General features: G+C 36.4%; 1 protein-coding gene across 1 annotated transcript in view; it reads left to right on the plus strand.

Annotated features, from left to right (window-relative positions):
- Positions 1-10,612: 10,612 nt before the first annotated feature.
- The window catches only part of LOC141372876 (uncharacterized), a 109,264-nt gene continuing 108,286 nt past the window's right edge, over positions 10,613-11,590 (plus strand). The window contains exon 1 of the mRNA XM_073893464.1: positions 10,613-10,696. Coding sequence (XP_073749565.1) covers positions 10,613-10,696 — 84 coding nt within the window. The remainder of the gene's footprint in view (positions 10,697-11,590) is intronic.

Below are 11,590 nucleotides of genomic sequence, written 5' to 3' on the forward strand. Positions count from 1 at the left end.
CATAGATATTTTAACAATGTTTATTCTTCTGATCCATGAGCATGGAATGTTTTTCCCTCTGTGTCTTCTTCCATTTCTTTCATGAGTGTTCTGTATTTCCTAGAGTATAGATCTTTTACCTCTTTAGTTAGGTTTATTCTGAGGTATCTTATGGTTTTTGGTGCTATTGTAAATGGAATCATCTCTCTAATTTCTCTTTCTACAGTTGCATTGTTAGTGTATAAGAAAGCAACTGATTTCTGTGCATTGACTTTCTATCCCGTCACATTACTGAATTGCTGTATGAGTTCTAATAATTTGGGGGTGGAGTCTTTTAGATTTTCCACATAAAGTATCATGTCATCTGTGAAGAGAGAGTTTGACTTCTTCTTTGCCAATTTGAATACCTTTTATTTCTTTTTGTTGTTTGATTGCTGTTGCCAGGACATCTAGTACTATGTTGAACAATAGTGGTGAGAGTGGGCATCCTTGTCATGTTCCTGATCTTAATGGAAAGGCTCTCAGCTTTTCCCCATGGATCATGATATTTGCTGTGGGTTTTTTATAGATAGATTTTATGAACTCGAGGAATGTTCTCTCTATCTCTCTACTCTGAAGAGTTTTAATCAGGAAAGGATGCTGTATTTTGTCAAATGCTTTTTCTGCATCAATTGAGAGGAGCATTTGGTTCTTCTGTCTCCTCTTATTAATGTGTTCTATCACATTGATTTGTGAATGTTGAACCACCCTTGCATCCTGGGGATAAATGCCACTTGGTCATGGTGGATAATCCTTTTAATGTATTGTTGGATCTTATTAGCTAGGATTTTATGGAGAATATTGGAATCCATATTCATCAGGGATATCTGCCTGAAAGTGTCCTTTTTGATGGGGTCTTTGCCTGGTTTGAGGATTAAGGTAATGCTAGCTTCATAGAATGAGTCTGGAAGCTTTCCTTCTGTTTCTCTTTTTTCAAACAGCTTCAGGAGAATAGGTATTATTTCTTCTTTGAATGTTTGGTAGAATTCCCCAGGGAATCCATCAGGCCCTGGACTCTTGTTTTTTGGGAGGTCTTTGATCACTGCTTCAATCTCATTACTGGTTATTGGCCTATTTAGGTTGTCAATTTCTTCCTGTTTCAGTCTTGGGAGTTTATACGATTCCAGGAAGGCATCCATTTCATCCAGGTTGCTCAATTTATTGGCATATAGTTGATGATAATAGTGTCTAATACATGTTTCTATTTCCTTGGTGTTAGTCGTGATTTCTCCCCTTTCATTCATAATTTTATTAATTTGGGTCCTTTCTCTTTTCTTTTGGATAAGGCTAGCCAGTGGTTTATCAATCTTATTAATTCTTTCAAAGAACCAGCTTCTAGTTTCTTTGATCTGTTCTACTGTGTTTCTGGTTTCTAATTCATTGATCTCTGCTCTAATCTTAACTATTTCTCTTTTAATGCATGGCTGAGGCATCGTTTGTTGCTTTTTCTCTAGTTCTTTAAGGCATACAGTTAGTTGGTGAATTCGGGATTTTTCTGTTTTTTTGAGTGAGGCTTGGAATGGCTATGTGTTTCCCCCTTAGGACCACCTTTGCAGTATCCCATAGGTTTTGGACTGATGTGTTTTTGTTCTCATTTCTTTCTATGAATTGTTTAAGTTCTTTGATTTCCTGGTTGACCCAAACATTCTTGCTAAAGCTAAAGACCACTTTAGCTTCCAAGTGTTTGAATTTCTGCCAAATTTTTTCTTGTGATTGAGTTCCAATTTTAAAGCATTATGGTCTGAAAATATTCAGGGAACAATCTCAATCTTTTAGTATTGGTTGAGACCCGATTTGTGACCCAGTATGTGGTCTATTCTGGAGAAAGTTCCATGTGCGCTCGAGAAGAATAAGTATTCTCTTGTTTTAGAGTGGAATGTTCTTTATATATCTATGAGGTCCATCTGGCCCAGTGTGTCATTCAAAGCTCTTGTTTCATTGTTGCTTTTCTGCCTAAATGATCTGTCTATTGCTGAGAGTGGAGTATTGAGGTCTTCTACAGTTAACGTATTAATATCAGTATGACTCTTTATTTTGGTTAACAGTTGGCTTATGTAGATGGCTGCTCCCATGTTGGGGGCATAGATATTTACAATTGTTAGATCTTGTTGTTGGATAGACCCTTTAAGAATGATATAGTGTCCTTCTGTGTCTTTAACTATAGTCTTTAGTTTAAAATCTAATTTGTCTGACATGTATCATATGACCTCACTGATATGAGGAATTCTTAATCTCAGGAACAAACTGAGGGTTGCTGGAGTGGTCGGGGGTGGGAAGGATGGGGTGGCTGGGTGATAGACATTGGGGAGGGTATGTGCTTCGGTGAGCGCTGTGAATTGTGTAAGACTGTTGAATCACAGATCTGTACTTCTGAAACAAATAACGCAACATATTTTAAGAAAAAAGAAAAAGAAGAAGATAGCAGGAGAGGAAGAATGAAGGGGAGTAAGTCAGAGGGGGAGACGAACCAGGAGAGATGATGGACTCTGAAAAACAAACTGAGGGTTCTAGAGGGGAGGAGGGGAGGGGGATGGGTTAGCCTGGTGATGGGTATTAAAGAGGGCACATTCTGCATGGAGCACTGGGTGTTATGAGCAAACAATGAATCATGGAACACTACACCAAAACAAATGATGTAATATATGGTGATTAACATAACAATAAAAAAATCTAATTTGTCTGATATAAGAATTGCTACCCCAGCTTTCTTTTTTTTTTTTTTTTCCCCCAGCTTTCTTTTGGAGGTCTGTTGGCATGGAAAATGGATCTCCATCCCTTCACTTTCAGTCTGGATGTATCTTTAGTTTCAAAACGAATTTTTGTAGACAGCATATGGATGGGTCCTGTCTTTTTATCCAGTCTGCAACCCTGTGCCATTTTATGGGAGCATATAGGCCATTCATGTTGAGAGTGATTATTGAAAGATATGAATTTATTGTCCTCATGTTATGTTGCCTGTGAAGACCTTGTTTTTATAGATTGTCTCTGTAAATTTCTGTTCTGTATCACTCTTGGGGTCTTTCTCCTTTTATAGAACCCCCCTTAATATTTCTTGCAGGGCCAGCTTAGTGGTCACATATTCTTTCAGTTTCTGTTTGTCTTGGAAGCTCTGCATCTCTCCATCCATTCTAACTGACAGCCTTGCAGGATAAAGTATTCTTGGCTGTATGTTCTTCTCGTTTAGTACCCTGAATATGTCTTATCAGGCCTTTCTGGCTTGCCAGGTCTCTGTGGATAGGCCTGACATTATTCTGATGTTCCTCCCTCTGTACGTATGGAATCTCTTTCCCCTAACTGCCCTTAAGATGGTTTCCTTGGTTCTAAGATTTGCAAGTTTTACTATTACATGCCGGGGTGTTGGCCTGTTTTCCTTGATCTTGGGAGGGGTCCTCTCTGCCTCTAAGACACGAATGTTTGTTTCATTCCCCAGTTTAGGGAAGTTCTCAGCATGATTTGCTCAAATATATCTTCTAATCCTCTCTGTCTCTCTACACCCCCTCATGGACCCCAATAATTCTGACATTGGAACATTTCATGGTGTCACTTATTTCTCTGATTCTATTTTCATGGATTTTGAGTTGTTTTTCCCTGGCCTCCTCTTTTTCCTTCTTGCCTATTAATTGGTCTTCTAGAGATCACTAATTCCCTCTTCTGCCTCGCTTGCCCTAGCTGTTAGATTATCTAGATTAGATTGGATCTCATTGATAGCATTTTTAAGTTCTGCCACTTCAGCTTTCATTTCTGTCTTTAGAGACTCTATGTTGCCAATAATTGATTTCTCCTTTCTAGCTATTGTCTTCACAATTGCTACCCTGAATTCCGTCTCTGACATCTTGGTTATATCTGTGTCCATTTGTAAATCTGTGGCATAAGTCATAGTGTCTGAGTCTTTCCTATTTTGGGGGTTCCTTCTCCTAGTCATTCTCTTGAGGGGTGGTTGAGGGAATGTATAGAGTCCAAATTATTGACCACAACCCAAGCAAGATACTTGCTGTTTTATAGGGACCTTAGGGTTGATGGCCTCTTGTTCTCCCAGCCTGTCTTCTGGGGGAGGGACCTGCCACACTGTTATTCAGGCAACCCTGTTTGGGCAGAGTTGCCCTGCCCCCTGTGGCGGGTGATGGGCTTACTGAGAACTGGCTTTTTGGGGCTTTTGTTTTCTGGTTGCTTTCTCTTGGCTTTCTGTGTCTCTTCCAAGAGTCAGAGCAGAAGAAATTGTTTCCAATCCTCTGCCTCAGAGTGGAGAGATCACAGTCTGTTCTTCAGTGAGCTCTCCAGGCCACACTATCTCCATTTCTGTCTGTGCTGCTATAAACTGCCGCATCCTGGGTTGTGTGCCCCTCAGCTATGCTCCCAGTCTTTGCCTCCAGGTAGGGGCATGTCTCTGCCCTTTGTGCTTCTAAAACCGCCGGCCACCCCCAGTTTGCATGCATGGCCCCACCGGTCCGGTTTCAGTCCAGGGTGGTGGGCTGCCCTAAAGTCCTTTCCCCGTCACTACTGGTCTGTGAGTCTGTGCCTGGTCCCCAGCGTGGGAGGCTATCACTTACCAGCGGTGTAGGATCCCAAAGGCTTGGCTCCCTTACCCTTCCGTTTATCCTCCGACATCTGCCTGCACAATCACAGCTCCCCGTTTCATACCTCAAAATCAACCGCCTGTGATATTTTGTTTGTAGAGATCCAGATCTATCTTCTTACATCTCAGGTTGATTTCGTGGGTGTTCAGAGTGGTCTGGTAGATACCCAGCTCAATTCCAGGGACTGGTTGGAATAGGGTCTCCTACTCCTCTGCCATCTTTTCCAGGTCTCCAATGTTTAGATATTTTAGACAGAAAATCAATAAGGAAATATTGGCCTTAAATGGCATGGTAGACCAGACAGACTTAATAGATAAATACAGAATATTTCATCCTAATGCAGCAGAATGCACATTCTTCTCAAGTGCACATGGAATATTCTGCAGGATAGAATATTCTGCAGAATAGGCCACCTACGTGGCTCAGTTTGTTAAGCATCTGCCTTCAGCTCAGGGCATGATCTCGGAGTCCCTGGATCAAGATCTGCATTGGGCTCCCTGCTCAGCAGGGGGTCTGCTTCTCCCTCTGCCCCTCACCCTGATCTTGGGTCCTCTCTCTCTCAAATAAATAAATAAAATCTTTAAAAAAATATTCTGCAGGATTGAATATTCTGTAGGATAGGAATATTTTGCAAGCCACCAAACAGGTCTCAATGAATCTAAGTAGATTGAAATCATATCAAGCATCTTCACTTACCACAATAATATGAAACTAGAAATCAACTAGAAGATAAAAATCTGGAAAAATCACAAATATATGGAGATTAAATAATAAGCTACTGAATAAGCCATGGGTTAGTGAAAGGAGAAATTAAAAAAAAATATCTTAGGACAAATGAAAATAGATATACAACATACCAAAATATATGGTGAGTAGCAGTAGTAGTTCTAATAGGTAAGTTTGTAGCACTACAGGTCTATCTTGAGAAACAAGAAAAATCTCAAATAATTTAACTTTACACCTAAAGAAACAAGAAAAAGAAGAATAAATTCCAAATTTAGTAGAGGGAAGGAAATAATAAAGACCAGAGGCAAAATATATGAAATAGAGATTAAAAATACAATAGAAAAGATCGGTGAAACCAAGAGCTGGTTCCTTGCAAAGAGAAAATTGGCAAACATTGGTGAGACATACTGAGAAAAAGAGAGAGGTCTCAAATAAAATCAGAAATGAGAGAGGAAAAGTTACAACTGACACACACACATACACACAAAAGAAAAAGGATCACCAATGATTACTGTAAACAATGATACACCAACAAATTGGACAACCTATAAGAAATGGATAAATTTCTAGAAATATACAACCTTCTAAGACTGAATCATGAAGAAATAGACAATCTGAATAGACTGATTATTAGTAGGGTGCCGGGAATGGCCAGCAATACCTGTACTGATGGATGAAAGATTACTCCAAACTTTGCTGTGGAAGAAAGGAGATGGCAAGGGGGTCAATGCTCAGAGACGAAGACCCTTTGCTCTTCTTGGCTCCCGCTTTTATTGGTCCTTCAGGATATCCTTATCACTGTTTCTCAAGCATTTGATGTGCGATAAGGGGTCTTACTGAAACTGAGAGGATTTACGGGAAAGATAAAATATGCTAATCTGCAGGTTCTACTAAACATAGCCTAAGGGACAATGCATACATCTCTTAGATCACAGGGCGGCTGTTTGGGCTAAGAAGGCTTAGGGAAGGCAACTCCCCATGGCATTCCAGTGGCAGAGTGGTCTTGTGGGCCCAGGCATTACAAAGGCACACGCCCTTCTCTGTAACCTTCCCTCACCCCCAGCAGCCTCCGTGTTCCATTTTAGCAAGCCAGGTATTATGGCTGATTTCAAGCTCTACATTAACCCCAACAGTAGGAGAGTGAATCAGTAATCAGAAAACTCCCAGCAAACAGAAGTCCAGTAATAGATGACTTCATAGGTGGTTTCTACCAAACACTTAAAGGAGAATTAACACATGTCCTTCTCAAAATATTCCAAAAAATTGAAGAAGAGGGGATGCTTCCAAACTCATTTTTTAAGGTCAGCATTATCCTGATATCAAAACCAGATCAAGGAACCACAAAAAAAAAAAAGAAAAGAAAAGAAAAAAACTTACAGGCCAGTATCATTGGTGAATAATGATGCAAAAATTCTCAACAAAGTATTAGCAAAACAAATTGAACAATACATTACAATGATCATGCACCATGAGCATGTGGGATTTATTCCAGGGATGCAAGGGTGGCTCAACATCTGTAAATCAATCAACATGATATACCACATTAACAAAATGAAGGATGAAAATCATGTCCATCTCAAAAAAGACAAATTCTTTTTTACAAAGTCCAACATTCATTTATCATAAAAACAAAGTGGGTATAGAGGGGACATACCTCAACATAATAAAGGCCATGTAGGGAAATCCATAGCTAACATCATACTCAGTGGTGAAAAGCTGAAATCTTTTCCTCTAAGATCAGGAATGACAATAATGTCCATTCTTTCTTGCCACTTTTATTCAACATAGTATTAGAAGTCCTAGCCAGTGCAATTAGGCAAGAAAAAGAAATAAAAGTCACTTAAATTGGAAACAAGTAAAACTGTCACTATTTGAGGATTACATGGTTTTCATATATAGTAAACCCCTAAGAATCCACCAAAAAATTGTTAGAACTAATAAATTCAGTAAAGTTTCAGGGTACAAAGCAATATACAAAAATATGTTGTGTTTTTATATATTAACGGTGAACTATAAGAAAGAGACACAAAGAAAACAATCCCAGTTAAAATTGCATCAACAAGAATAAAATACCTAGGAATAAATTTAACAAAGGAGGTGAAATTCCTGTACACTGAAACCTAGAAGACATTGATGAAAGATATTGAAGAAGACACAAATAAATAGAAAGTTATTCCATGCTCATGGATTAGAAGAATTAGTATTGTTATAATGTCCATATTAGCTAAAGCAATCTATGTATTAAATGCTATCCCTCTGAAAATTTATGGCATTTTTTCACAGAAATAGATTAGTCCTATAATTTGTATGAAACCACAAAGATCCCAAGTAGCCAAAGCAATCCTGAAAAAGAAGAACAAATTTGGTGATATAATCCCAGATTTGAATATACACTACAAACCTGTAGTAATCAAAACAGTATGATATCAACATAAAACAGACACATAGATCAAGGGAACAGAATAGAGAGCTCATAAATAAACCCGTGCATATATAGTCAATTCATGACAAAAGGAGGCAAGAATATACAACAAATAAATGGTGTTAGGAAGGAAACTGGACAGCCACATGCAAAAGAATGAAACTGGACCACTATGTTATACCATACACAAAAATTAGCTTAAAATCAATTAAAGTCTTGAATGCAGTGTCTACAACTGTGAAACTCCTAAAGAAAACATAAATGGTAAGCTTTTTGACATTAGTCTTGGTGATGATTTTTTGAATCTGACTCCAAAGGCAAGGGCAAGAAAAGGAAAATAAACAAGTGGTAGTACATCAAATTAAAATCTTCTGTATGAAGGAAACCATCAACAAAATGAAAAGACAACCTACTGAATAGGAGAACATATTTCCAATCATATATCTAAGAAAGGGTTAATATCCAAAATATATAATGAACTCATATAACTCAATGTCAAAAAAAGAAATAATCTGATTAAAAATGAGTAGATCTGTATAGATTTCCCAAAGAAGATATATAAATGTCCAACAGGCACATGTAAAGATACTTAACATCAATAATCATGAGGGAAATGCAAATCAAAACCACGTGATACCACCTCCCAGCTATTAGAATGGCTATTATCAAAAAGATAAGGAATAATAAGTTGGCAGAAAGGAGAAAGAACACTTGTGCACTGTTGATGGTACTGTAAATTGGTACAATCGCTGTGGAAAACACTATGGAGATTTCTCAAAAAAAAAATAAAGATAGAAATACTATATGATCCAGCAATTCCACTTCTGGAATTAAAAAAAGTGAAAATATTATTTCTAAAAGATACATGTACTCCTGTGTTCATTACAGCATTATTTACAATAGCCAAGATATGGGACTAATCTTACGTGTCCATTGATGGATGAACTGATAAAGATGTGGCATAAATACACAGTGGAATACTACTCAGTCACACAAAAGAATGAGATCTTGACACTTGTGGCCACATAAGTGTACCTTGAGGGTATTATACTAAGTGAAGTAAGTCAGAGAAAGACAAATACCATATGATTTCACTTACATGCAAAATCTAAATAAAACTCAAGGAAACAAAACAAAACTAACAGATACCCAGAACAGATTGGTAGTTGCCAGATGGGAGGGGGATTGAGGGTATAAATAAGTTACAGGGATGTAATATTACAGCATTGCTATAATTAGTAATGTTGTATTGCACACTTGAAAGTTGCTAAGAGAATAAATCTTAAAAGTTCTCATCATAGGAAAAAAAATTGTACAACTCTGCATGGTGACAGATGGTAACTAGACTTACTGTGGTGACCATTTCATAGGTTACACAAATATCACATCTTATACATGAATCTAATATAATGTTATATGTCAATTATAGTTCAATAAAAAGAACATTATATATTAATGATAAAAAAAGTATTTGGTAGAATTTACCCGTGAAGCCGTCTGTTCTAGGCCTTTTTTTATTGGGAGGTTTTTGATTACTGCTTCAATCTCTTTACTTTCTATAGGCCTATTCAGAATTTCTGTTTTTTTTCCTGAGTCAGGTTTGATAATCTGTGTGTTTCTAAGATTCATCCATTTCATATAGATTATCTAATTTTTTGGCCTACAATTATTCATGATATTCTTTTTTTATAATCCTTTTTCTTTCTGTAAGGTTAGTGGTAATGTCTCTATTTTCATTTCTAATTTTAGCAGTTGGAGTATTCTTTCTTTTTTCTTTAGGGAAGCTAAATATTTGTCAATTTTGGTATTTTTTTGAAGAACCAACTTTTGGTTTCAGTGATTTTATTTTCTATTTTATCTCCATTCTAATATTATTTCCTTTCTTTGCATTTAGTTTGCACTTCTTTTTCTAGTTCCTAACATTGTATAGTTATATTATTTATTTGAGATCTTTGTTCTTCCTCTTTTTCTTTTCTCCCCATCTGTTTTCTCTTCCCACCTCCTTTTTCCTTCCCTCTCTCCCCTTCCCTCTTTCCTTCCCCCCTCCCCCTTTTTCCTTCTTTTTGCTTAGAGCCTCTGTATTTATTAAGTCAGAATCTCCAAACAAGTTTTTTCCTAACAGTAAGCTTGCCAGCTTAGCTTATGGGCACCCATCTGAAATGATTTCCTTCTTTAAGTACATTCAAACTTTAAGGGATTAAAGCTAAAATTTCCCTCTGAGCTCTGCTTTCACTTTATTCCCTATATTTTTATATGTAATTGTTATTTTTCATTCATCTCAAATTCTTTTTTAATTTCGCTAGCAATTTCTTTGACTCGTTGGTTGCTTAAGAGTATGTTGTTTAATTTACACAAAGGTGTGGATTTTCCATTTTTCCTTCTTGTAGTAATTTCTAGTTTTATTCCATTGTAGTTAGAAAATATTCTCTTGTGATTTCAGTCTTCTTTAATTTTCAAAACTTTTTTTGTGGTATAACATACAGTCTGCCCTGAAGAATGAATATTCCATGTGTATTTGAGAGAACTATATTCTGCTGTTGTTGAGTGGAATGTTCTATAACTATGTTAGTTGGTCTATAATGTACAAGTCCTTACTTTCCTTATTTATCTTCTGTCTAGTTATTCTACACATCATGCAGAGTGGGCTATTGAAATTTCCAACCATTATTGTAGACTACTTCTGTATTCAGTTTTGTCAATTTTTGTTTCATATGTTTTGGCACTTTGTCATTATGTATATACGTGTTTATAATTATTATATTTCTTGATGGATTAACCCCTTTATTGATATATAATATCCTAATATGAGCTATTTTTAAATGGATTTTGTGAAATTATATTGAAAGATATTTTATTGGTTCTTTCCTAGATCATGGTTGGAGATATTGGAATACTCTTTAAGATTCGTATTGGTCATACTAACTCTGGATCTTCCCCTTCCTGGCACTGTAAAGAGGTAAAGACATATCAACACTCCCATCCTTTGCAAAACCCTCTGCAAATTCTGTTCGGGAATCAAACCTCAAAGAGGCATTTCACACCTGTTATAAATTGATGGAATCAAACCTAGATCTTTTTAGACAGGATATTTCTCAAAACAACAGTATCATATCCCCTTATAAATAATTTAATTCCTAATTTATTGAGGGAAGCACCTCAAGTAAAAATCCTTTTACCTCTTTGCAAAGAAAAGAAAGTACTTGGGACTCTGTATAAACTCCCATTACTTATTCTTTTTATTTTAGTTTTAACTCTTTTATTATTATTTTTATTAAGTATAGCTGAAACAGTGTTACATTAGTTTCTGGTATATAACATCGTGTTTTGACAATTACAATGCTTCTTGATATGGTTGCACTATTGATGAAAAGGTGACTAGGTAAATGTTATCTGTTTCGGAAGGATTGTAAAAGTAGACCATTTGTGTTGGTGAAATAATAATCTGCTAGATTTGAATGCCAGCTCTCAAATTTGGTCTATTCATGCTAAGCAAATAATGCCACTTGAATACTTTTAGTAGCAAAAAAAAGGCTTACATTTTCTAAATTATTCAAATTAAAAATTTTACTTATTACCATAATTGCCAACAAACGATCTTCAACATTGAAAATGAAAAATCATGTTATCCATTTTTGTGTATGGTATATTTCCAACTTTTGTCATTTCAAAATAAATGAACTTATGTAAGCAAGTTCTCAAAGTGCAAAGAACATTTAAACTCCTGATATTCTTGGCAGACTTGTTCTACAGTTTAGTAGTATGTGAGAAAATTAATGAAAAATTTGTGGAAGATGAATAATCCCTTAAAAATACTTTTATTCTATTAGCATATATATGCGTGTGTGTGTGT

The sequence above is a fragment of the Callorhinus ursinus genome, unplaced genomic scaffold (assembly GCF_003265705.2).
Source record: "Callorhinus ursinus isolate GAN/ISIS: 27379988/994484 unplaced genomic scaffold, GSC_fseal_2.0 scaffold5, whole genome shotgun sequence".
Classification (NCBI taxonomy): domain Eukaryota; kingdom Metazoa; phylum Chordata; class Mammalia; order Carnivora; family Otariidae; genus Callorhinus; species Callorhinus ursinus.